Source organism: Nipponia nippon, unplaced genomic scaffold (assembly GCF_047370975.1).
Source record: "Nipponia nippon isolate SJK-2023a ecotype South Korea unplaced genomic scaffold, ASM4737097v1 scaffold_27, whole genome shotgun sequence".
Lineage (NCBI taxonomy): Eukaryota > Metazoa > Chordata > Aves > Pelecaniformes > Threskiornithidae > Nipponia > Nipponia nippon.
In genome coordinates, this window is record NW_028262344.1 from 3,829,464 (window position 1) to 3,856,862 (window position 27,399).

The 27,399-nt window shown below is 42.6% G+C and overlaps 1 protein-coding gene across 1 annotated transcript in view; it reads left to right on the forward strand.

Moving 5' to 3' along the window:
• Positions 1 to 2,849: 2,849 nt before the first annotated feature.
• The window catches only part of ANTXR1 (ANTXR cell adhesion molecule 1), a 111,367-nt gene continuing 86,817 nt past the window's right edge, over positions 2,850 to 27,399 (forward strand). The window contains exons 1-8 of the mRNA XM_087763052.1: positions 2,850 to 3,318; positions 12,574 to 12,645; positions 13,358 to 13,429; positions 15,960 to 16,041; positions 17,266 to 17,299; positions 19,195 to 19,274; positions 21,051 to 21,119; positions 23,204 to 23,284. Of these exons, the coding sequence (XP_087619178.1) occupies positions 3,167 to 3,318; positions 12,574 to 12,645; positions 13,358 to 13,429; positions 15,960 to 16,041; positions 17,266 to 17,299; positions 19,195 to 19,274; positions 21,051 to 21,119; positions 23,204 to 23,284 (642 nt within the window). The 5' untranslated portion in view covers positions 2,850 to 3,166. The remainder of the gene's footprint in view (positions 3,319 to 12,573; positions 12,646 to 13,357; positions 13,430 to 15,959; positions 16,042 to 17,265; positions 17,300 to 19,194; positions 19,275 to 21,050; positions 21,120 to 23,203; positions 23,285 to 27,399) is intronic.

The following is a 27,399-nucleotide window of genomic DNA, read 5'->3' on the forward strand; positions in this document are numbered from 1 at the left end:
GCCATGTCTCACCCATCAGCAGCAGCACTGTTAAAGCAAGCTGACAGACCCAGCTTCTTCCAAGCTGCGAGTTTCAGAAAAGGTCCCATAGCTATAGATAAGGGAGTAGATGATAAAACAAGAAAACCTGCTGATACCACTTCCCCCATCATTTACATATGCAAATTCTAATCACACACCAAGAGCATCAGTTGGAGCTTAATTAGCTGTTGAACTGCTATATGCAATTAAAACACCTTACTTCTTGTCTCCTTCACACAAAGAATACAACACACCCAGTCTCTGTGAGAACCGTTAGGTCTTCCACACAAAGCTATAGTCTTCATAATATTTTTGTTGCTAGCATTTTTAGTGAGGGAGGGACAGACAAAAACTCCAACACCCCCCTCCTGTGTCTCCATGAGCTTCCTATTATGGAGCTGCTTTTCACCGAGCATTGATGCTGCTATTGCCAGATCATAAACAAAAAGACACATTCCTAAGATAGGCATATGAAGAGGACTAGCCCTGAAGAAAGTCAGAGTTAGAGCACAAAGCATGGTGTTTTACTTTGTCAGCAGCTCCCTCCATCTCAGACTGCTCTAAGCTTCATCTGATGCCTCATTCCTTGGCTTTTCCCCAAGCTTTCCTGGGCCTTCTGTCAGCCTGAATCCACAGCTACACAGAGAATCTGATCTCCTCCTCCATTCCCCCTCCTTTCCCCCTCCTAGCTTCAGGCCAAAGTTATTTTCCTGAGGTACAGCTTTTTTTTTTTTTTTAAACTCTACATATTTGTTCCTCTCAGGGCCAGTCAGAAACAAATGAAAGAAATTATCAGTCTGCTTTTAATCTTTAGGCAGACACAGGTCATAAGCTAATGACAACAAGATACTTTATCTGGCTGTGGCAGCCCTCGCTGTGCCTCAGATCAGAAGCTAGCCCTAAGTACTTTTCCAAAATTTCTCCAAAACAGCACATCAATCCCCAGAGAGGAAGCTTTTCTTCTACCCTTTGTATTTTTACTTCTTCAATTCAGCTCATTTTCTTCTAAAATACCAAAAAAGAATCCATGAACTAGCCTCATCTCCTTCCTTAGAGCAGTACCATATTCAAGCACATACACAAAACTCACTATGTGTAACCCCATGATTTGGACAATTCAAGCTTCATAACTATAAAGAGAGTTATTCTAGAGGCTCTACGTAAAACTTTAAAATCCCCAAACGCTACTTGCTTACTGTGCATACCTACGGTGGCTCCCGCAGCTGCAGCTCTGCCCTTTGACGCCTCCCAGCAGCCCCATCTCACGGGATGTGAGGCACCCGACCACTCAGCTCTGCAAACCAGCGGTGGCAGCTGCACCTCTTTCTCACAGCCCCCCAAGGCGCACCCGCCCTCACATGGCGCCGCCCAGGGCCGGGGCAGGTGCCGACCCTCAGCTGCCTCAGCAAAAGGCTCTCACACGCGATTCTGACACCGTGCCTTGTTTCTGTTTGTTGTGGAAAGCCTGATACCCCGACCTAGGTCTTTTGCCTATGCAGTAATGATCTGTGTTACTACTCCCCTTTCAGACTAAGAGATAAATTGAAAGACTCACACCCACACTCCCAGCTCCCCTTGAGTTTAGGTATGGAAGCCCAAAACACCCATCTACAATTTCGCTCCTGTGTAGCCCTGGAGAAGCTTTGACTTCCAAGGGATCTCCACGTCCTTCTGGTCTGATCAGGATTTGGCAGCAGGACCCAGGAGGTGACATTTGCCTGTGTATTATCCCCATTAGAGGAGGTGGTATTTGCTAAGCAGTGCCAGGTGTGGAAGGGAGACACTCCCAAAGTTTTAATCATCAATGCAGCAAGGTGCCTGACTAATTTGTAATCCAGATGTTTCCACTTCTGTCAGAAGTCTGTTATCATGCTGTCTGTTGTTTTCCCTTGAAACCTATCCTGCTGGGTTTCCTGGTCTTTCCTCAGATTGTTTGCTTTTGCTAAGAATTTTTTAAAGACAAATTTAACTCTTTAAGCAATGAAGAACAGCTTGAAAGCCTGACTCAAGTGCACTTGCATCCCCTATCAGAAACCTGACCTGGTTGCCCCACGCTTGATGCACCACCTGAAGCTGCTTTGCTAACCAGCAATTAGTACTGGGAGAACAGGTGTGCTGCTGTAGCCTGAGGGGATTTGAGAGGGAAGGCTGGGAGCCTGGGCTCTCTAGTTGAGCTTCTGCTGGCACAGGGGGCTGTTCTGACTGGGGTCATGCTCTTGCTTTTGAGCTGTCCTCCTTAGGTTTTAGAGCTTGTGGTGCTGTTTGTGGAAGGAGACAGAAAATGTAAGTGTAACTGGAGTTATGTTTTCCAGCAAGTTTTCTTGGAAGAGGGAGGGTTTAGGCTCTAGTGGCTGAAATGAGTTTCCTAAAGATAGTAAGAGAGGGAAGCCTGTTTCATGGGCACAGACATTGCTTGATATTTCTCAGGACTGAGAAAATATGAGGGATGAAACCTGGTGTGGCTTGTTGCTTCAAGTTTTGCAAAGCTACTCTAAGCTTTTAAAGGTTTTTAAACTCAGATGTTGCCTATGTGGGAAACAAAGATGTTTCTGTGATGTGACTGCTGTAAGCAAACAGCTTCTATGTTCATATCTAAAGCTGCTGTGGTATGTGCTTAGTATGCTCGGTGCACGAATGATATGCTTAAAACCAGAAGCTCCAGTCAGCTTCAGTTTTTGCCACAAGGTGGCACTCTCTGAGCTTTTTTTGCTAAGGAAAAATAAAACTTACCATCCTTAATAATAACAATAATAATTAAGGGGGGGGGGGACTCAAACCCTCCCTGTATTTTCTGAAGTCTGTGACAAAGCAAAGATTTGTTAGGAGGCTGCTCCTTCTCTTGCGAAACAATGGTGCTGCTTTCAGAGAGCTGCAAGGGAGACTGAGGGTCAAGTCCCTTTAAAAAAAAAAAGTGAAATACAGTATTGTGCATCTTGAAATCTGAAACCAAGAAACAGAAGTGCAAGGGAAACAAGGGGGAAAGTCTTGCAATTCCTGAAGACAGCTGTTGCAAGTGGAGTTTTAAGGAATAAAACATATATACATACACACATTTAAAGGTCATTGAATGGCTTTTGTGGAGAAACCTGTGAAATAAAGGAGCCTTGGAAGAAGAGATTTCTTTTTCTTCTACTCTCTGGATATAATGGCCATTGCAAAGCAAAGCATCTTGAGATTTGGCTTCAAATGGCTCTTCCTAGCAACTTTTATGCTAGCCTGTGATGGACAAGGTGGAAAGAGAGAGAATGGTGGTCCTGCCTGTTACGGAGGATTTGATTTGTATTTCATTCTAGACAAGTAAGTCAGTTCTACTCTGTTCCTTTTCTAAGAAATCTTTCTCTAGGCATGAACTGGAATGGCATGTGCTGATACCGAGGAGGTTTTCTTTGGATTTTGGGTTTGTAGAAGTCACTGTGTCCCTCAGGGACCTGTGAAACTCTGTACTATTCTGGCTTTGTTTTTGTTGTGGTAACTTCTTTGGTAGGTCTAGTATATAATCCCATTGTGCTCTGTAAATCAAATCGTTATAGATTTTGCTGTGGCTGATATAGAAACTTTGTTGTGTACCTGACCCTGTAGTTTCTTAAAAGAGTGGTCGGGAGAAGGGCAGCACCCTGGTCACCTCTGATTTCCCTATGAACCATGAGGGCTGAGGCACTCGGGAAAGCAGGGGTTGGAGAGTTGTTGTTGCAGGCATTAATTCTGTAGCTGAGAACGTGGAGGAAATGCTCGCCTGCCTGGAGGTCTGCTTCCCTGCCGCTTGCTCCTTAGCTCTGAACATTCTAGAGCAGCCACTTGCAGGTAAAGATAGGGCTGGGAGAGGTGGCTGCTCCCTTTGAAAGGGTCTGGTTTTGGCCGTTGTGATGGAAAACACCTAGAGTGCCTTATTGAAAGAGCGCTTTCTTTTCTCTACGCTGAGTCACATTTTCTTTGTTTCCTGTTAATCAAATGCATATTTTGACTGCTTAACTGTTTATACTGAAGATAACTTCCTACCTCACTCTGTTTCATCACCGATTGTGATAGTGTCATCCTCTTGGCACTGGTATATTTGTCTCTTCACAGGCCTTCAGATTGTAGATGGAGTGATGTGAAATAGATATGTGCTGAGCTTTGGAAAGCTTCATCTTGAAGCAATACAACAACTTACAAAAAAGTATAGAAAAGTACTAGCTAAAATGATTCTCCTAATTTTCTTGATTAAGAGCAGTTATTTTGAACCAAAGGTTTGGAAATACTGGAGAATATGCGTGCCAGAGCTGTGGCACTGACATTATTAACCATAAATTTCAGAGACAGGAAAGTATTTGCAAGTTGCCAAAAGTGCTTGCGGATGAAGCTTTCTGACTGATTCTCTTGAGTGTTTTGCAGTAGCTCCCGCATTCCATTAGTATAAATGACTTGGAATTACATAACACTTTATTACAAAAGGCTGGGTAAAATGTAAGACTGAGACACTGGATATTTTAGTATGCCAGTTGTCCTAATGCTCCAGGGGAAAGATTTTTTTTTTTACTTCATTCAGTGGAAAGATCTACCTGTCTAATGCATTTTGTTGCTTTGGCTGTTCAGTTATTAGTTGGAATGCTTTTATTGCTACACATTAAAAAAAAAAAAAACAACAAAACAAAACAACAAAAAAAACCCCCACACAACCAGAGCATGAATTGTACTGCAGACAGCTCTTGCAAACTGCATTTCCCTGAAAGTTGAAGCAGAATTGAATGTTTTCTCAAATCTGATGGATGTGCTGTGTTATACCTCGGAGCAAATGTAATTTTAACAGCCACTTATTTCAAGTTCTGTGCTGTCCTCTTACTGAAATGCATGACTTTCTAGGCTTGCTCAAGGGATTATGAATTTGGGTGGAAGTATGAAGCTTGGCACAAACTTTAAAGTAGGCAGGCTTACCTCAGTGTATGTATCAAGGTATCCAACAAAATCCTGCTTTGACAGTCACAGGATTCCTATTTCTGGGATTTTTCTGGTGCAGAAATGAACAGGGTCTGATGTAAAAATGTCCTTGGTCTCCAGTGGAATTTGGAGGAGAGTTATGGTGTTTAAGGTACTAGTGTGTGTGTGGTATGCAGTGGACCCCATTGTTTAGCCTTTGAGGAGGCTGATGAGATATTTACTGTGGTGGAGTAGGTTATCCCGTATCCTTTATCTTTTAACTTTCCTTCATTTCTCAGATGCTGAGATGAAGTTCTAAAAACCTCTTGTCTAATTTAGCCTGGGTTTTCTACCTTCTAATTGTTTAGAGAATGTTTTCACAAATGCTGCTGAAGTCCTGAAGGCAGAGAGAAGTGATGCCTATAGAGGCCTTCAGGCAAACTATGAAATGATAATAATAGACTCGGGGCTCACTGCTTTTCTTTGAAATAGGTCTAAAAATGTTTAAAAGTTATGAAAAGTGATAAAGGACACTGAAGCAGAAGAGATTTACCTTCTGAAACATGAAACGTTAATTTCAATGGTGGAAGAAAGCCACTAAAATATTAGGCAACCTACTTTCTGGGATCAAAGGAGTAATATAAAAACAATAAACACAGCCCTGGAAGTCAGCAGTGCTAGAGCCCTCTGCTGACCCTTTTGCCTCAGTGCCTGGTTGGATTTAGTGACTGCTTAAGTCCATTTAGCACCCTGTATGTGTGCTGCTCGTGGGACACGTTCCAGCTGTTGCACTATACGTGGTCCTTGTCACAGCACTGGCTCTTGAAGCGTACTTCTGGCCACAAGAAGCCCATCAAAGTGAACATGTAACCCACTGGAGAAAGGGCATGAGTTACAGGCTGTTCTCATGAGGTGATGCTTTAGCTCCCTGCAATCTTCTCCTTGGAAGACTCCTGCAAGCTTCCTGTGTGAACTGTTGAAGGGAAACCAGATTTCCTCTGACTCTCTGCAGACAGCTGGAGACGTGATTCCCTGCAGATGGCATGCCTAGAGGACCTGAAGCAAGTCTCCCATTTCTCATGGTCATGAAGGAGAAGAAAATCCAGTATTCGGTCATTCAGAAATAATCCTGTTACGCTACACAGCCTTGGTGCACGTGTCACAAACGGAACAAAAGCTTGAGCGATACCAGATATGCTTGCTAGGTTACAATAGCATCCTTAATCTCTGTGCGTGCACTTGCGTGTCTTTCATCACTTCCAAGAGCTCTCACACCACTTAGGTAGTGGTAGAGAAGGCCTCTCATGCCGTGACCATTGGACCTCAGGTTAGCAGGCTTGCGTTCCAAAAGCGATGCAAAGATACCCCAGAGGGCTGCGGTTCGAGTTGTGCAAACTCCTTGCCAAGTAAAACTGGAGTTGTCACGCTGTTGTTGGTGCAGTGCTCCAATGTTGAAGGAAACTAAGATTTGCCAGCTCGCTTGAGAATCGTTGCTTGATGTGCTGCAAACTTACAAGGGCAAAAATAGTGTTACACACACAAAGACCTAACTTGAAATTCTGAGCTACCTGGTTCACTGAAGGAATTGTATTTACATGAATTAAGACTGGATGAATCCATATCTCTTGTGCTTTGGTTGCACAAAAAAAAAGTGGAGAGGGCTATAACTCAAGCTGTATGCTATTTAGAGTACAGTTGTATGCTATTTGCTATTTAGGTTACATGCAGGATCTGGTCAGGCAGAGTGCTGAGCATCTCAAAGTGAAGGTCATGCCAGGATGAGCCCAGTGTTGCGGAAGGTAAGGCCCGCTTCTCTTGGGAGAATTGTTGAGAGAGCTGGTCCTAGGTGGCTTGTCCTTTTGTGTTACTGTGGTGCTGAGGGGTTTCATGGATTGAGGCTCCTGTAGACTGAATGGTAGCAAAACATACGGCAGAAGACGGTGCCAAAGAATTTACAGCCTGGATGCAAGATAAGATATAGGGCTTTCATTAAGACGGAAAACTGAGGAAGCAGTGAGATGTTGATAAACATAAAGCAAAATTTGGTTTTGCTGACGTTGTCCAGTTATTCTAAAAATATCATCCCTGTGACTGACTAATGAAGACTATGACCCACCCCAACTGACGTGGTATCTAGTGCTGTAGTATGTAAACACCCCACACGCACAGTTGGAACATTAGGTAGAGGCAACTCCCAGATTAATTTATTTGCAGGTAGGGAGGAAGGGATAACAATGAGTAAGTCTTCTCAGTAATCTTTTGCTGTGTCCCTGGTATGTCAAAGGCGTTATTTCCTATGCTCTTGCCTGTTGTGTGCAAATAGTAGGCTTTTTATACCCATGTGCAGAAAACATGCAAGGAACTGTACATGTGTGAAAGAAAAGTTGGCTCTAAAAGATCCTTGGCAAAATGAAGCAAGTAATCCAAGCTGTTTCCTGTGATCCCTTCGTTATTCAGCCAGACAGCTGATCTATTTTTAACCAGTTGTATTGAAGTGAAACTCCTGCTCTAGAGAGGCAAATAGTTGTTTCTTTGAATCTAGCTTTAGTAGCTGTGGTTACCGTGACTTAAGCAAGACTAAGTCCAGATTTACAACCAAGGTGTAGAAGACTATAGGGGCCACAGTGGGATGGAAACCAGACAGCCACTCTGCATCACCAGGCGGGGAGACTGACCTACCTGAACTGCTTCCAGTGGTGGTGACTCTTCCCCTGGGAAGCACGAGCCCTCCAACAGAGCTAACCACAGTACCCTTACAGAGCTGAATAATATTCTAGCTGCTCTAATTTGAAGAAATGCAAGCCTTTAGTAGGTAATGCTAAAATGGCATGTCTGTGGAAATAGATGCAAAATGATCTCTGGTCTTCATTGACCTAGATTCCTTGATTGGTTTTCTGGAATTGCAGGCCTGAATCCAGAGCAATGTATGCATTTTGTTTCAGTGGCAGGGGGTTGCAAGTATACGGAGGCATAGTTTTTCTTTGTTTTAGCATGGGGGCTGAGGGATGCTAGCAAGGTAGCATGGAGGAATTTGTACATTCTTGTGTCTCTGCTTGTTGCCTGAAGGAGTGTAATTCACTCCTAAGCCTGCTGTAGGCATGCGATTGCAATGAGCTAAGATAGTACGTGAAATCCTTGCCCATCAAGACCTGTGTACATGTTTTTAGCCAGTGGTGAATCTAAGGTTAACTATTCCTGGTAAAAGGGGTGGGTGGGAGCTGCCTTACATCCAGGATTAAGTGTGTGCCTCCACCACTCTGCACTTTATCTACTGCTTGATGTAAATTCAATCCACGGTTACTTGCTTATTATTTGTTTTTTTATGTATCCCCTGCCAATCAGGAAAAGAAGAATGTTCTTGGACTGTGTTTAGGCTTAGAAGTTTATCCTGCTCTGAACTGGACCTCTGTAAACCCTGTAATCTCAAACGTTTGACACTCTCTGGTGAGCTGTCTGGTGTGAAGTGTGGCACAAGATAGTAGTGTTTCTGCAGAGAATTGCATCACCTCTCTGACATCTTTGTGTTATGTAGTGTTTCCAAAATTGCTCCTGAAGTATTTGGAAAGACAAAGGACACTTTTTGGCTTGTTTGTGTTAAAGAGCTCAATAAAAAGATGCTGCAAAACTTCTTGGGTCAATGCCGCCTCTGACAGCTATGAGACTTCTTGAAGTTAGTCCAAAACTGTGGAAGTTTAAGGAAAATTTAGATCAACTTCAGTCTCTGCATCAGGTGTCTTTATGTGCTCCTGTCAGCTGCAGTGCACGTAACTGGTGCGAAGTCTTTGTATAAGAGTTTGTGGGCTTGATTCTGTTTTCTTCTAGTTTGCGAATTAAAGCAAGCCGTGGGTATTCTGAGAAGGTGCAGTGGCAGAAATGGAAATAAGGAGTCTTAAAAAGTACAAGAAAGTCAAACCATAAGGAGGTTTGAGTTCTTGCAGCTTTGGGTTACAGTGCATCTTGTCCCAGTGAGTGGGAGAAAAGCAGCTGCTGGAGGGCAGGGTTTAGCCAGTGTGGCTCTCTCTGTCTGGAACCACTGAACGACTGATTCTCTCACCCTTGGATTTAATTTAGATGTACGAAATTCCAGCACAGTTGACCACAGAGTTTATCATTCTCTTGTTAAAGGCATAATGGTTTACTTAGTCTTAATTTCCCTTTATTGGGCTTTTCTCCAGCAAGAGAATTTGGCATCCTCAAGATGAGCCTTTTCTTAAATTGCAAGTTTATAGCATCAACCATTCAGCTGCAAAGTGTTGGCTCGCTGATCATCTTGTTTCTCTTTGGGAATATGAAGAGGTAACGATTTTAAATTTGGCTTTTATTGTCTTACAGTTAGGCTTTAGAAATACTTGTCCTATTAAGAGTTCTTGGCCTCCCTTATGAGAGGCTTTACAAGTGACAAGTGTCTTTTACTGCAGGGCTTCCAAATAACATAGCTGAAAGCTCTGGAGGTGAACACTGTAAGCTAATGCTGGTTTTGTAAACCTTCTGTTGACTGCAAGGAGGTTACTTTTATTGGTTTTGTCCATTTTGTGCCAAGTGAAGACTATAAGAAGTCTGAAGTGTGTTTCAGAAGATGTATTTTATCTATTAGAGGAGTACTTTTTTCTAAATGCAGACCTGGGCATTTATAGCCACTGACACCTGGGCTTGAGTAGATGGAGAAATTAACTGCAAGTAGACTGCAAGCTGTCTAGCTACAGATGGAAAACTTGCTCTGCTAAAAGGAACGATGTGTGGTCAGCAAAAGTGTGAGCCTTTGTTTTGGGACCCTTTTATAGCTTGCTCTGGTAGAGATGAAGAATAAACAGATTGTAGACAATTCCAGTTGCCCCAATTCAGTGCCTTTGGAATGGAAAGCAGAAACAGGCCTCCTTTTGTGGGATAGAGTGGGGTGGTTTTTATGATTGTAGCAATGGTAAGAGGTTTCCTTAAAACAGAGATTTAACATTCTGCTGCTCTTGAACTTCAGGTTGTTCCTCTTGTGTGTTAGTAGATGTGCGGGAAGGTTTCATGGAAAAAGAGCTGTAACTTCAGATGCTTGGAGTTTTGTTCCAGAGGGCATGAAGATGGAACTGTTGGTGGGAGAACAGAGCAAGGATGATGAAGGGGAGGAGGTACAGCAGAAGCTGAAGCCATGCTTGTGTGAAGAATTAAAAAGCACTGCTTACCTGAAAAAACTGCTCAAACTATTTAAGACCAGCGGAACAACAGTTGCAAAGGCAAACACTTCAACAGGATGTGCTATTGACTGGCACATCATTGAACTGAGCTATTGGTTTTTAACCTTTATTCTGGCAAATGCCGTTTTCAAAAAATGCATGACTTCTCGGCGGCATGGAAAATGACAGGAGTTTTAGATGACGACCTACATACCTTATGTGCTTGTGGCTGGATCTCGTTCCCAGCTGCCTTGCTGCAATAGTAATTTTAAGCAATGATCAACTTTTGTTCAGAGGCTTATAATGAAGGGGAGGAAATAACCGTACTTTTAAAGACTAATGCAGCTTCTAGGGCAGTGTCCTGTTGTAAGCGGGGGTTAGCTAGAGCTCCTGTGTTGGCAGAGGCCGAGAGCTAAGTGTTCCCTTAACATGAAGAGTAGTGTAGTCATCTGATGGCTAGGAGAAGGCTGGTTAGGGTGTGCTTGTGAAAGGGTCCTAACTTCCCATGCCTGCTACCAGATGGTTCAAGCAGGCATGTGAAGCTTTAATGAGGTGCGCTTTTATTGAGAGGTGGATATATAGTCTAAAGCAACATACATTTCACTGAGGGAGGTAGTAATTGTTTTATGGTTAACACAGCCTTCGCTTCATGTGTCTTCTGGAGACTGATGGCTCCATTGCTATAAAGTCAAGTGTTTCTTTTATGCCTTGCCATATAAAGACAATATTTATTTTCCTGGCCAGCTCTGGGAAATGATTTGGGCTATTTGGCATTGATGGGACTGGAGTGCCTGTCATATTCAAGCTCTGAGTTATTCCATCTGAGAGGAATTTGCACCTGGGGTTGAGCTTTGTATGTCTCTGTTCTATCAGTTTGCAGTTTGGATGCAGCGGGGGTTAAGTTTCTTGTTTGAGGGGAGTCCTGATGTACCTCGCCCTTCATCTGTTATAAGACACCAGTTTTCCCACTGTCTGTGTGGTTTACAAGACTCTTGGTGTTTCTTTGGCCCTCTCTGATACACATGCATGGAGAACAAGTAATGATTTCAAGTCCTGGTCTGATGAAAGGAGAGAGCGCCAAGAAGTCATCTAGCACTATTAGCATTTGCTTGTGATCAAGTCTCCTCTGCAATCTGTCCCTTACAATCATGGACAAAAGGGGGGTGCCTGTAAGGTTGTCTTTGAAGAGGCACATTTGGTATCAGGTCCTTTGTGCAACAAAGGCCAGAGCGTTCACTGTTTTTCCAGATGGATCATATGCTCTTGTACCTGTGCAAGAGCCCTTGTTGTGTGTCATCTGAGATTGCCTTTGGGCATGTTGGGGTCATGCAGAGAAAGAATGGCGTAAGGTATCATGGAGCAAGTGGGTAGGGCCAAGGTTTTTACTGAATGGCTGTAAATGAAAGCCAGGTGTGGGAAGAATAGGGAAGGGAATTTTTATGACCTGCACAATGTGGTTTGCATGCTTGCTGTGCTGCTAGGAAGTGAAGTAATGCTATTTGCAGCCAGGCTGGGGTTGGCTGTACCAGGTGTGCAGTACTTGGGTGAATCTATTCGTGGCTCTTCATTTGCATTCTCCAATCTAAGGTAGAACAGAGTTGGGTCAGATGCCTTTTCTTTCTCTAAAGTGAAAAAACATCTTCTCAAATGTTCATCTTTTCTTCCTCAGGCTGCAGATCAATGAATTTTCTGTTAAAGCTGGAATGATTATTTCCACTATAAATATTTTTAATTGTAGTCAATGAATTAAATAAGTGATGACACATTTATTTTCCAAGTCTAGGGAGGAATTTCTTTTCCAATATTAATATTCCAGTGTTCACAGAAGTGTTTATGCCAGAAGGGGCATTTAGTGCTGAAAGATTCTGATTAACCTAATTTTTTCCTGGTTCTTACAACATAAGGAAGAATAATCCAATCCCATAATAGTCCATGGCTTATTTTCCTGAGGAGCAAAATTACTTTGTTTTGCCTTTAACTGAGGTGTGAAAGAATTAGCCAGAGCAGTCGAGAAGTGGACCTGAGGTGTTTTACTTTTCACAGTCTCTAGCACAGTGGAAATGCTAGAGAAGTTTAATAATCTGCTCCTCCAACTGCATTTTATTCTCAAAATACACTTGAGCTAAAAGCCCTGCATAATGGCATGGCAAGTGGGTTGGTGGAATTAATCTAAAATACTGTGCAGAGAGACAGGTCTTCACTCACACAGGGTTTATTTGTTTAGGGCTGTGCCTAAGGTCTAGCATAACTGCCACATGTTATTGTCAAGTGTAGCCTCAGACACTTGCATGGAGTGTAAATTATTCTTGCTTTTCAAAGCTAAAGTAGGAAATGTCATTTACAGTTTAATATCTCTTTAAAGGAAGTATATGGACAGTGATTGTTAAACAAAATAAAAGCAAATGACTAGCTGAGCAATGTGTAACAAAACATTAGGCTGGGAAATCTACAAGAACAGCAGTTAAACTAATATCTCCTTTAATAATTGTTTCCCTAGATCAGGAAGTGTCCTGCACCATTGGAATGAAATATATCATTTTGTGGAACATTTGGCCCGTAAGTTCATAAGGTAAGAAGTGCTGCTTTGCAGATAACCAAATGGAGAGGGGGGTGTGTGTGTGCCAGCAGCTAGGAGACACGCTCTCAGTTGCAGTCAGTAGTGCATGCTGCTTTCCGCCGGGGGACCTGGTGAAGAGGGAGTTCCTAATGCTTTTCTCAGATCATCTCATTGACTGCTTTTCCCCAGATTTCTGTCATGCAGGAAATAGGAGCAGATAAGCTAATTGTTCCCTTTTTTCCTGCCTGACTTCCATGGATCAAGTCGTATATTTGTGGGGAAGGACTCCTCTTGTTTCTGAGATGGCTGGCTGCCTGAGGGACAGAAGTCTGGGTCTGCAGGGAGAGGCCTGAGGCTGCAGCTTTCAGGCACTGAATGCCTTGAGACTGGATGAAAAAATCCCCCAGGCCAGTGGGTGGAAAGTGGTATGATAAACATAATTAGCCTTCCTTTGTCTCCATGGTGATAACAGTATGCACTTAAGCCTTTCTTGCTTTAGCAATCCTAAGGTCATGATGCAAGTGCCATTTATATCTTTTTAGAAGGAACCCTCGCCGTTTGCCTTGACTAGGAAGGCCCAGGGCAGAACACCTTTTGCTGCTCAGTCCTGTCTTTCATCCTGTTGAATTATGATCTAGATAGCAATCAGTGTCCTGTGTGTTTGGTGTTACACATATAGTAAGCTCTGGTCTAAAATTTACTTTTTTTTTCTCTCCTACTCCAGCCCTCAGCTGAGGATGTCCTTCATTGTGTTTTCAACTAGAGGGACAATTCTAATGAGGCTAACAGAAGACAGGTAAGAAGAGGTTTAAAGGTACACAGCAGCTTTTGTGTCCTTGTAGCTTCCTTCACTGTCCTTGCTCAATTATTTCCAGTCCACTGTGAGTGGTGTTGTGACACCTTTGTGCTTCTCAATTTAATTGTTTGAATCACCTGCCCATTTTCATATATGACAGTCATTCTGCTAGAATGCCTTAAGGCCTCTTAAGGCAGAGGTTGCCTTCTTAATTTTAACTTCTAAATGTCTTTCTGTCAGCAGTTAGGGTTTTAACTCAAACTGCCTTCCACAGATTTTCAGGCTTTTGTCAGAGAACATGAGCCTTATTGCCTTTGAAACATCCTTAAGGATTTTCTTCTGCAAACAGAGGTGAAACTCCCTTCCCATAAAAACAAACTTGAAAGGAGTAGGTGATACCCATATTCTTGAGGTAGAGGTGAACAGGATTTCTTTGGAGGTCTGAAGGTATGTTATAGGCAAACAGTGTTTAGGATGGTTTGCAAGGGTGTATATTTTTTGGCAATGAAAGTTTGATTGCCATGTTCCTGAAGCATGTTCCTGTCATCCCCTTGTAGATCCCCAAGTTAATCCCAGTAGAGTCTATGGGATGGATTTTTTTTAACTCTGACTTCAAGGAGAGCTCAATGAGGTCCTTTAATCGCTCTTGCTTCCTCTCTTAACTTCATTGCCACGTGGAGCAAAAATATATGTAACATATGTGAAGACTGTATAAGTCAGCATGTGTTTTACATATTGGATGTCTATGAAGTTGCATACCAGAGCAGCTACTATAGAGGAATGAATTGGAAACTGGCTGCTTTCCTAGAGAGCAGTCCACATACCTACCAACCTTGAAAAATGCCATTAAACCCAGCCAGCCCAAGCATCTCTTGCCACTTACTGCAACAATAAGTATGAAGAGAATTAACTGTATCTAACTTGGTGCCAGAGGAAAGCATGTTCCCTGCCTCTTTCTGTCTCCCACCCTGTGAGCACACCCCATGGCAAAGATCTCTAGTCTGTTAAGGCTCTAAGCAATGAGACTTAAGAGTTTCCCATGTGGAAATGTATTTCATGTTTATCCAGCTGTCCTAGAAATGTTGACTGGGAACAGGATATTGATATGGTATTAGTCTAAAAGCCAGCTGACTGGAGAGCTGCTGGTTTTTATTGGAGAACTGACAAACAAGGCGGAGGCTTCATGCTGGTCCTTTAGTTAACGCTGGCCTTTCGTCATAGGGAAGCTGGAGTAGTGGCAAAACCAATTCTGCCTTGCCTGTGCCTCCATGTGGTGATCAGCATCTGAACGTGAAGACTGAGGGTGCTTAGCATCCCTCTTAGAAAAACTCTGTGCATCTAATGGGACTGGATTGACATATTTTAAAGACCTTTGCTGTCTATTTTAAAATTTCAGTGTTTGTGTTTGAAAAATAGTTCTGATCACAGGGAATGACCTTGATTTTATATTCAGCTTTGGCTTGGTATGTGCATGGGTAGCTGAATGGAGGAAATCTCTGCCCCTAGCCCACCTGTGATATACAGCTCAGTGTCTAACTGGTCTGGGATATCGCAGGCACAGAATGAGTTCTTGAATGTTTGATAATTCAACCTATTGCAAAAGCAGATACTCTTTTCTCCCCGTGGGAGTCGCTGCTCTGTAGAGTGGCTAACGTTAACGCACTGCAGCAGTCAGCCTCGCAAATGTGAGATAAAGTATGTGGTGCTCACACAATCTGGATTTTCTGAAGTAGTTAAAATATGCAGGGACACAACTGACTTCTGGCATTTGGTGTTGCGATGTCCGTGTGGTCCTGCATGCAGTGACTGAATCTGTTTCCCATGAAGATTGTATAGTTTGCTCAGAGATACACCCCACACATTGCAGGGTTTTATCTTGGTATTAAAGACTTCTGGCTTCCAGAGTTTGGTGTCTGCAACTCAGTGGAACAACAAATGGGTGCCCACCCCATTTAGCCTGCAGTTGATCTGTCACTGTGCCTGGGATTTCTAAAAAATTAAAACAGATACCCTGAATCAGAATGAGCTATTGGGAAAGGCTTTAATCTTCAAGTCAGTTTGAACAGGAACCGAAGGCGTAATATCCAAATAAACTGGAGTTGCCAGGATGGTTTGAGACTGTGTAATTTTTTTTGTGGCTGTTTGATTACATTTGTATAGTCAAGTCAGCAAGCATAAGTGAGGAAAGTGAGTAAGTCAGCTGCTCTGCTTCTGCATGAGAAGTTTGACCAGGGTTACACAGGGAATATTTATTTAGAAAGAAATGTATGGATATTGACTTAGGGGATGCTGCTGTTGTGGTGCTTTCCCCAGGCTGTGGGAACACTGGGAGCACATCTGCCCTGTTTTCCACATCCTTAGAAAGGTAGATATCTGGGTAATACCCAGACATTACCTTGGCCTATATAAACATTGGGTTAACTCTTTTTTCCCCTCTGTGTGTCTGGTTCTGCCATGCATGTCTTCGCCTGCATATCAACTCCTGATAAATTTGATCCTGGGTCTAACAATGCATCTGCATTCCTTTCAGGGAACAGATACGCCAGGGACTAGAAGAGCTGCAGAAAGTCCTTCCGGGAGGTGACACATACATGCATGAAGGATTTGAAAGGGTAACTAGATGCATGCTATAGTGCTTCTAAACTGTGTCTGGGTGCTCCTCAGGAAATGTTAAACAAAGGAACCTGGTTAATAATTCTCTGGTAGGTAAGTGGGGCTGTTTCCCTTTTATGCGGTAGGTATGTTGAAGTGTACACATTTGGTGTTGGAGCTGGTACAAGGGGGCTGCAAACCCTACTGCTTATCTTTCTTTTTGCCTTCAGCTTTTGTGGGGGGAGCTGCCTTTTCAGCTTAGGACGAGGCAGAAGGCTTTGGCATTGCAATCCCACATGGAACCATGTTCGTGAAGGGTGGAAAGCTGTCTAGTGTCCTGCATGGGTGCTGTAGCAGGCTTGTTAGAGTTGGGGGGGCGGCTGAGGCTGTGGCTCTAACCTGTTCTCACTGGTGGACAAATAATGCTGCACAGAAGTTATTGCCTGCTCTGATCTTCTCCTGTATATTTTACAAGCTCAGGAGTTTCTCTAAGCCTGAACTCCTGAACCCCCTCCCACTACTGTACTACACGTGCATTTTGGAGGATTGTGGAACTGTCTGCCTATTGAAAATGCATGTAAACACACAACAAAAATTCAGGTGACCTGACAGAGATGCTGGCTCATAACTAGGGGTCCAAAACCAAATCCAAGAGTTTGGTGACTTCAGAAACTTTGCAGGGGAAGTCCAAAAAAACCCAAATTTAAATTCAGAACAGAAATGAAATTCATAAGCCAAATATGTTCAGGGTGGCCTACTTTTTAATTTTGAATTGATGCACACTGAAGCGTTTGCTCTTCTACCTTGCAGAATATGCTTGTGCATGGATCAAATGGGAGACAAAAGCATAAGAATATCTCTCCGAAGTTGGTTTATTTGCAGTCAGAGTAGTTGATCTAGCGGTGCTGGGGAATATTTATCAATGGACCTAGGGTGTTTCTCAAGGAGGAAGGAGAATGTGATTTTCAGATAGCAGAATAGTGGGGCACTATGTTATTATTGGCCAATGGACTTAGGGTTGGTTTGACTGAGTTATGCTTTAGATAAGACCTTGAAGTAACAGAGTCAAAACCATAGGCAAGGAACTTGTTCTATGAAGCAGATATCTCTGAAGGCAGAGGTTATGTGCAGACTACAAACATGACATCCTCACTGCCATCTTCTCTTTCTTTCTGGTGCATGTGTAGATGCCCACAAAGTAGTATTATTCATTTATTGCTAATAATCTTCTGATTTAATTTCAGGCAAGTGAACAGATTTACTATGAAAATGTTCACGGTGAGAGACTTTCTTGATCCATTGAATGTTTGTTTTTCTCTTTCTTTTTGACTGATAACTCTAACAGATTTGAAATGCAGCTTCACTGTGGGAAAGGTGGGGGGTGGCAATGCTATGCGGGGTCCTTGTTCCTGAAAAGGAAAAAGAAGAGGTGGAGCTTTAAGGACCCAGAGCTGGAATGAATGTGTTTCAGGCCAAAAGTGAGAAGCCAGGCTGACTGAAGGTACCTGCTCTTACCAAAACTGTCTGGTACCTTATCTTGCTCTTTTTGCTTGAGGACTCAGGTAACCATTTCTTCTTCCTTCTGAAACATGTGGAGATGCTGTTAGGTAAAAGTTTTTTTTCAATAAGCAATTAAATCCAGTAATAAGTGCAGACAATTGTAAAAATGTTTGTCCTTTCCTTTCTTGTAATTAATGTAAGAACTTTCTGCACTGCAAAGCCTGAAGTAGAAATATAAACATTGCTGCTTGGAAACCAAAAGACAGGCGAGCCGATGTTTGAATGTAAAGCCAGTCCTAATGGTTTTGCAGGGCCACTCATGAATAAAACCAAGTAGTGACTAAGTCTGCACAGCTTTGGGACTCATCTGTAAAACAGGACTGCAGCAGAATGGAATAGATAGCTAGGACAATTCGATTTGGGATTGGTAAAGCTTTTGCATGCTGGTATACATATTGCATGTAAGAGGTTGCCACCATATGCAAGAAGCAGTGGACAACTGGGTCCTCAAGTCTGAATGTTGGCCTGTGTATTTTGTCTTTGTTAGTTCTGTGTGTTTGTCCTTGCTCCTCTAAAGAAGTGTTTATACCACCTGCATAGGTCCTAAGGCTCCTGCCGTAGTCGATGGAGGGAGAAAGGCGTCTCTGGAGGTCATTTGGGCTCCTAAGTTTGTACAAGCAGTGCTTGCTTTTCTCCGTTTCCTGCAGAAAAAGCCCAGGCACTTAAGCCTAGGCACATCTGCAACATGAATGACCCTGCCTGTTGCTTATTGTTTGCCAAGCACTCGACTTTCTTGTTGCATCATTACCACATTGTTTAAAAGTGAGGATTTTTAAGTTGCACCAAGAAATTTAGGGATTGGATCTCTGGGCGGTAATTGAAGAAGCTGCTTGTTTGGATTTTTCTCTTAAGTGACAGCTTGTTAAAGGCACAGCTACTTGTAATGGCAGGAAAATGCCCTAGATGGTTGAAGAAATTTAAAGGTTGATAATTTACATGCCTTGACATGTTTAGCTTTTATCTTTCCATAACAGCGTTTGTGCAAGATGTAGCTACAGAACTCCTTCGTATCTGTAGCAAGTCTATTGTCAGAAATATGAATTAATTCTATTTGACCGCTCCTGAAAACTGATACAAACTTGTAAAACCCAAGCTATAATCAATACAAGAGGAAGACTGCAAGGTTTAACTATGTTGCTGAAATATGTTACATAGGAAGGCTGTAGATTTTTAGGCCATTTTCCTACTGTATCTGTTTAAATCCCAATTGAGCTTTTTATCACAAGCTGAAAAAATCTCTGGATTTCTTGAATTGACAGCATTAATAAAATCAGGGAATAACTAGGAACTCTTTAGTTTTTGTGACGACTGCAGTCTAATCTACTGGTCTGAAATATTGAAATAGTTATGAGGGGCTGTCAGTTAAAAATCATTGGCACATCAAAGGAGCGAGGTATAAAACTGGTGTTGAAGGCAGGTGCCCGAGTGGAAAAAGTGTGCAGAAATTAATATTTTCTGAAAACTGGCTGGCTGAAGGGAGGTAAGGACATGGGCTTGATGTTTGCTGTTTCTGGTCCTTTAAGTGTGCTAACAGGTCGCTAGCAAGATGTTTTCTAGGCTAGTTCAACAAATACAACTCAAAAACAAGGGACTAAAGAAGTTTGTGTGTTTAGGTTACAGAACTGCAAGTGTCATCATTGCATTGACAGATGGAGAACTCCATGAAGACCTATTTTTCTACTCTGAGAGGGAGGTAAGTGTCTTACACGTTTTTTAGCCAGGAAGACAATGAAATGTCTGGGCTTGCTGCTTTGAAGGCAAACGACAGGGAGAACCTTTTTCCCTACTAACAAAACTTGACTTGTGCTCTTTAGACTTGAATCTTAAGGATAAACATTAACAGCAGCAATGCTTCTGACTCATCAAAATTGAGACTGTTCATGGGAGAGGAGGGGGGTTTAAACTTCCAGTTTAAAAAAAAAAAAACCACACACACAAAAAAACCCCACCAAACCAACCTGGAGAAGGAATAGTTCACAGCTGAAAAGTTTCACTATTTACTGGATTGTTCTGGGAAATACCTGAATCTTCTCACTTTGACTTTTCTTTCACAAAAAGACTGCAGAAAGAGGATGACTGTTGTTCCTATAATCTTCTGTCAAATCAGAAAGCCTTTCAGATGATCAAATCCAAAATTTCCACAAATGTTTCCAAGATTCAAGCGTGTATTCTCAACATCCTCATTAAATTAATGTATTATGCAAAATGTTAGATAAAACAGTATGTTGAGCACTTGAAAGCTTTGCTCTATAATATTCCTACTGATGTCATCTCTGAAGAGATGAACAAACTTTCACTTGTCAGTCAAACAAATTAAGATGACCTAAACTTGGAAGATGGTATTGTTACATGAATTTGCTATGGACAGGATTTTTCCTCTCAATCGGTCCAACGTGCAGCTTTAAATCCAATAACAACAAAAAGAATGGTTTTGTGGAATAAAATCAATATTGCTACAGCACAAACAAATGTCATGAATCCAGAGTTCCCCTCCTTGCTGTTCATCTCCTTTTCTTCCCTTCTGAAATCAAAAATCCACAAGAAAAACAAGTTTGTTTTTAGAGGTGAATGAACAAGTTGAGAGGTCAGAAGTGTTATATTGATTTTGGTTTGGGGAGGAACAGTTAGTGAGCAAGTAGATTGGAGATCCTGACCTCAGCTCTTAAACTGCGAGTTGCTTCAGTTCTTTGGGTTTAAGTTTCTTGGTGTAAAACTGGAATGATTCTTTTCTTGTAAAGCACTTTGCTATCTAACAATTTGAACTACTACAGTCTTCTGACATAATATGTCTTGCTACCATCTTTTCTGGGAATGGGTTTTCAGTCAGGGCTTCCTGTTCTAATGAAATATTAAATGACTTAATTCATACTTATGCAGACAGGAGCATTTAGAACAATTGCTTTTTTGAGTAGTAAATGCAACTTCCATCTGTATGTCAATGAAAAAGCCTGGAAAAATTAAACCTGTTGATGTTCTCCGTTTGTTACTTTGAGATGCTGTGTAAACGGTGGGAGTGATACAGTTTTGTAGCAGATGGAATGAAATGTCCCTTCACCTATGCATACCACGAGTCCAGACACAGATGTCTGAAACAGAAAGTACCAGAACGTTTTTGGTTACTATTATACTAGGATATGTCCTAAATGATGAAAAGAAAATGGATTTAGTCTGTTTTACATCTGTTGGACAGACAAATGTTAGAAAGTTGGAGAAGCTAGGAAGGTGAGCTAATTAGGTACAAAAAAACCCCTACCAAATACCTTGGGTTTTGCTTTACTAAATAAATAGCTATTCTAGTAGGAGATAAAACCTGTTTCTGCAGAGTCGGGTAGGAAAGCTTTTAAAGCTCTTTTGACAAGCCCCCCATTGCTGATTTTACAGAGAAAGACTAAATTTATGATAAAGACCTTTCAGAAACCTGCATCCCATCACATTTGCATCCATGTCCTCCTGCCTTTCCTTGTTCCAGGCTAATCGGTCGCGTGACCTGGGAGCTACAGTATATTGTGTTGGTGTGAAGGACTTCAATGAGACCCAGGTAAATGTGGCGCTCGTTGTGTTTACTGGGGTCCTTGGCAAAGCTGCATGTTGAACACAGGCACATGCCCCTAAATCACTTTCTCAAGACTTCTCAAGTGGTCTTCCTCTCCTTCTGTTGACTGTTTGACAGCCTGAAGTGTCTTGGTCTGGGTGTTGGGTTTAAGCCCCTTTCTGTCTTGATCTCCATATGTGGAGAACTGCCCCTCTGTCTGCATGCCACAATGACTCTTGCTAATGGTGGGGAAAAGCAGAGGAAAAGACACATGAAGAATAGCAAATCAGTCTGGCTTAAGCTGTAGGGCAGAAGGGGGTTGTGGGGACTTCCCCCCCCCCCCTAAAACTGAGGTATTGCCATATAACACTTCAGTTTCAGTCCAGCTTTTCTTTCACGGGAAAACTATGTTGCGAAAAGTAGCCGCCTTCTTAGTGACTCTAATATTTTAGTGTTTTCCCATTTGATAGGCTGACTTGTAAATTTAGCATATGAATGCTAGTATGTCCATGAATTACATTTCACACCAAGTGTAAGAGTTGACATTATATTTTTCTAACATGAATGAAACACTTGCACGGCCCCTAAGTGGAGTGCTGAAATACCTATTGAATAGAGCTTTTCCAGGTTTTAAGCTTTCTAACAAAGCTTCAAACAGTGATTCAAAAAGGAGTCAAAACAAACTTGGTTTAGAACAATCTCCTTTGAATCAAAACCAGAGACTAGCATAACCCAGGGTAAGTCATACAAAAGCAGAGGGAATAAAAATGGCTAAGAGACTAGATCTAAAGCAGCAGCCCTCAGACAGCTGCTACTTGAAGTCATTTAGATGCTGAAGAAATTAACTGGAATTAGATGACTGTCTGAAGTCCCAGAATGCACTAGGAGGAGGAGGGGGACTATAGGCAGTGAGCTGAGGAAACTGTAAACATCTTGGTTTACAGAAGCTGCTGTATCTTGGCCAACAAGCAGTAAGCAGCATTACTACCCTTCTTGGAGCAGGCAGAGGAAAGTTGCCTGGAGTATTTCTCTGGATGCAAACCAGGAGGTTGGCAGTTTGGTGATTTGCTTGAGAAGTGGGAGTTCTGGGTGACATGAGCTGGGAAGGTGGAGCCAGTGGGGTTTAGGGAGGAATGTGTGGCTAGTCTGCTGCCTTCAATTTGCAATGCTACAGGAAACGCCAAAGAGGCCTGCTGGGTTGATGTTACCTCTGCCATGGGAGAGAATTACTATAACAAACGTTGGCCTTGCAGCAGTAAAACTTGATTCTGCTCCAGCAGATGCATGGAGAGCTCATTACTTCTGAATTGGGCTTGTATTTTGCCTTAACCCTTAGCATGCTATTGACAAGTGAACCTGCATGTAGCTCTTGACAGGTGATGTTCTGGTTCCCCCTATCTTACCACCACCTCATGAACAGCCCTCTTCCTTGTCATGTAGGCTTCCAAATGCTCTTTTGCTCCCTTTTTCCCTCCACTCAGAAAATATCTCCTGTTAGCTCCCTGCTTTCTTCTTCTTGGCTCTCTAATGATTGAGCCTAGGACAAATAGTGAAATCTCTGTCCTAACAGGGAAGGTGAATCAGGCCTGTATCTCCAGATGGGGTATAATTTGCAGTAGTCTTCTCTATATGTGAAAATACCGAATCATTTTGATTAGTTCCCTGGTTTAAATGATGTACGTGCTGAAGTGTTTGACTGCATTAGTGGCCTGTCATGTTGATACTGTGGCCTGTTTTGGTTGGGGAGTTCCTGTGCTGGGTGATTTACAGTCGTGTTGGGGACAGCTTTTTTGCAATAAATACCATTAGGCTCTGGGTATCGGTGAAAGCCATGTTCTGTCTTGCCTTCAAAGTTAAGGGAAGCCTTTTCTGATTCCTGATACAGAGCTTTCTAAAATCAGTCAGGCTAAAGAGAAACTCCTCAATGCTTGACAAACTATAATGCACTAGGAATCAATACAGAGTACTTGGAGTGTTTGGTTTTTTTGCTTGCAAGCGGATGAGTCTGGAGAAGTCTTAATTTGCTGCCTGCTGGCTAATTTATCTCATTCTTTGCGTTTCTGTTTTATTTACTTTTACCACTCTGTCAGCTGGCTAGAATTGCCGACAGCAAAGATCATGTCTTTCCAGTGAATGATGGTTTTGAAGCCCTTCAGGGGATCATAGACTCTGTAAGTATTTTTAATCATGTGTTTGCACGTGTGCATGTTAGTTTGTGTTAGCTTGCACAGTTGAAGGTTTAGTTTTCCTGTGGTCACAAGGACCTGCTGACTGCTAATAAATCACTTAAACATTTGGTGTGAAGAAACTGACCTGTGTTTGTACTAATGTTGCTACTTCCAGGTAGAGTTTATCAACAAGTCACAGTACAGGAAGGTTTGAGCCCAAATATTATCTTTGTATGTCTCCCTCCTTGATGGGAAGTAACTGACTGAATGGACTAGGCACCTGGTGACAGTTTATGAAATGGCTGCCACAGACTGGGATGGCAGAGATGTGTCAGAGCATGTTCTGTATGAAGGATTGGGGCATTCTTTGATCTCCATCTTTCTGCTTGATTAGCATCCTTTCTGTCCTGATGGATGTGCTGCACTGTTTGCCTGTTTAGAATGGGGGAAGGGATCCTGCTATGTATGCCAAAATCCCCAAAACTTGGCTTTCTACCTTCAGCCTCCTGACAAACAGGCTGTTTTTCCACCCCCCAGACCTAGGTTTCCTGATTCAGATTGATCAGTTCCTGGCATTCCTCTAGGGGCCGGGTCAGCATACAAGAGCTGGCCTGTTCCTGAGTGGCTGTGATAAGGGCTAGCAGGTCAGCTGACAGAGGGAGGGGCATGTGGATGAGTCATGCAAATGGCTCCATGGTCTTTACTGGCAAATAAGGATGCCTTGTGAGGCATCCCTATTTCTAGCTCTGAAACTTTGAGTGGCCTAATACTGTGTCACCTGGGACCAATGCTTCCCTTGCCTCAGCAGGAAAGGCAATATATGAGAGGATGTGTGTGCCATTTTCATTATAAGTGTAAAATGTGCCAAGCGTTCACTAGGAAACAGTATGTTTTCAGGGAGCTTTCAGTATTTTTCTGTTCCTTTTGCTCAGTCTTGTCCCATAACTGTTCTAATTAGATTGCTTCCCATGGCTACAAAGAGGGATGGGAAATCCTTTTAAGGACACGTTTTGTTCATTTTGGTGTAGGCTTTTTAGTTGATAAAACACAGATGAAATATACAACTTGAAGCTAGGGACGGTAGGGTCACCAGGGGGGTCTCAGATTTCTGTGTTCACAGTGGTTACACGCTGTTCTGACCATGTAGTACCAAGCAAATCTGTGCCCTCAGCGCAGGCTCGATTTTCCCTAGTGCTCTCATGTGTAGATGGAACACAGTCCCTTGCTTATTGGTTTTCCTGGCACTGTCCAAGTTTGCCTCCACTCTCTACTGGACAATCTGCCTACTGCCTCAGTTCTCCTGGACAATCAGGTGTTGCATGTCATTTAAGAAAGCAACAAAACAATAAAAAACCCTAGTTTGCTTCCCAGCCCTGCATTCCCTTTGCAGCTGTTTTTAATGAATTCCATCAGCAATTCTGCCTCCCTCTCCAGTTATACTGAACCGAATGGGAAGACTTCAGCCTCCAGGAGCCTAGTCAAGAACTGCTTCAGCTGACTGGAGCAAGATAGCCCAGCCCTGGAAAGGAGGGTCACAAGGAGGTGTAATTGTACAGTAATGAATCTGTGACCTGATCACTTGCATTTGAGTGGAGTGATTGCAGTAGGCTGGGTAGAAAGGAGGTGTGTAAAAGGAACGGCAAGAAGGACATTAATCACTCTGTAGAATAACAAAGAATTGGTAGGTTCCTGTTCTAGCTGGAAAATAAGCTCCCTCATTCCTTCTTTTCTTGTCCTTGCAAAGCACTTCTGTCTTGGAGCAAACAAAGCATTTGTGTTCACAGGAAAACATTTTAATGTTGAAAGAGCCATGAGATTTGGAATCTTCTTTCAATTCCTGTGTAAGAGTTGGTATAGCATGCATGCTCAGCCATGTGTAGATGGGATCGGTTAGGCTACTAACTGCTGGTTGATGTAACAGGGGAAGGAAAGATAAAGCGATAAGCCTGGGGGAGATTAGTGTTTGAAATCACACTAGAGGTGTGAAGACCTGGGCTTGGTCTGGTCTGCAGTGATTTGGTGTGAACTGCCCTGTATTCCTGCTGAGGCGGCCTGACTCTTCCCTCCTCCCCTTGTCCTGAGGAGTAGATCTTTGCCAACCCTCTGTGTGTGCAGAGGCGGTGGACTTAGAAGTCCCTCTGGAATGAGGAAGAGGGTTGGAGTTGGGAGTGGTGGAGCTTGAGGCTGGCCTCAGCTGGGCCTCTACATCTGCTGAGCAAAGATGTTCAGGGTGGTGGGTCTGCAAATGTTTCGGTACACCTGCCCTTCCTTTTCTGTGGGAGCCAGCAAGTTTTAAGTTAGCAGCTGCAGGGAGATCTGTTCAGTGCTTTCAGAGGAGGACTCTCTCCCACTAAGCACCACCAAGCTATTCGGGCTGTGCCCTGGAGGCTGTGCTTAAATGAGCTGAAAATACAGTCCCATGCTGAAGTCATGCTTAAAAACATGATTCTTAAAGTGGGAGCTAAAAGTATTCAGAGCACCGTAGGTTTTGGTCCTTTCTCTCCTGTGAGCTCCAATGTGACTTTTTTTATTAAACAAACCAATTGGTTTTTCTCCCTCATTGTGAAAAAGCCACTGCTAAAACTTCAACTTCCCCCATGTTTAATGGGGATTTTGAGTTTGTTAGGTGGGAAGAATCTGGAGAGAAACAGACATCTGATTGCTGTAAGCTGGGAAACAAATGGAAGGAACCGAAGAAATTTTTTAAACTTTTCTTTGCTGTGAAAAAATTCTGCAGATCATAACCTGTCAATTTAAAGCAAATAGAGCAAGTCTTGGAAGGAAAACCTGAAACTCAGCTTTATCTACTGCTCAGTATGTCTTTGGTAGGAGTGCTGGAGGCAATGGAACACAAAGCAACATGAAAGTCAGGATGGGATCCTGTCATTGCTTTGCTTTGAGCCTTCAACAGAAACTTGCTGATAGAGCAGTCGCTTGGAACAAGAATGGTCCCTGATCCTTGCCATGTGTTCAACAGTGGCACTAGCTCAGAGCTTAGCTCAGATAGAGATGTAATCATGGGTCCCTTAGAAAGGATTCTCTGAGTGAGCTGCAGGAAGTCTCGTGAAGCAGTTGTGATGTATAAGAAATAAAGTAGCATGAACTAGTTTGTGGGACTGTCTCCTATCTGTATAAACTGTGCAAATGATTAATCTTTGTAAGTTTAATTTCCTGTATGCTCCTTTCAGATCATCTTGCAATGGTGTCCACCTACCCTCAGTATTTTTCAGGTCTTGCCTCAGCTCTTAGAACTGACATAGCAGTTCAAAGTACTCCTTCACCTCAAGAAATTTTAGCTTGGAAATGTACTGTCTCTGAATACTTCTGTAACTCAAACTGCAGTGCTGGGTACGTGTAGTGTGGTAACTTTTGTGAGAACTTGATGTGAGTGTCTGATAGACAAAATATGAGAAATATGGCAATGCTTTTACATACTGCTCCCAAGCTAGTTTTGCAAATAGATAAACTGTGCATTCCCTGGCACAGGGAGAAGGGCAAGACTCCATGAATGGGGGGGAGAGATGAAAGTTACTTCCTTGGCAAGACACGTCCTGTATGTGCAAAATCTCTAATGTACAGAAAATTTCCAAGTCAACTGTCTGCTTTACTGCTGACATGTAGCCTGAGCTTTGCGTGTACACTGTCCAGGGTCGGCAAGCTGGGCTCTTTACACTTCTGCAGCCAGTAAGGAGGGGTGGGATCTCCAGAGGACAATTCAGAGCAGGAACTTCACATAGATATTCTGAATCTGTCTTCTGTCAGAGCCAGGCTTTCTACATAGGCCAAAGAGAAAGTCAACAACTCGAGCCTCGTGGCTTACCCATCTAAAGTAGAGGATGTGAACCCCCAGTCTCAACTGTATAGTGTTTCTCGATACTTTTAGCAGTATATGATCATGCTTTCTACTTCTTTCTTTCCCCCAAATGCATCTTTAAAAAGGACTTAAATGTTTATTTTGCTTAGCTCATGCAGATATTATTGGACAGGAAACACTTCATAAGTAAATTACTGTTTTGTAATTGGCAACAGACTTTGTTATTTAGCAATTCAAGAGAGCTTGATAATAAGTACCTAGCCTCAGACTGTAGGTCATTCACACCAGCACTGATTAGCCAGTA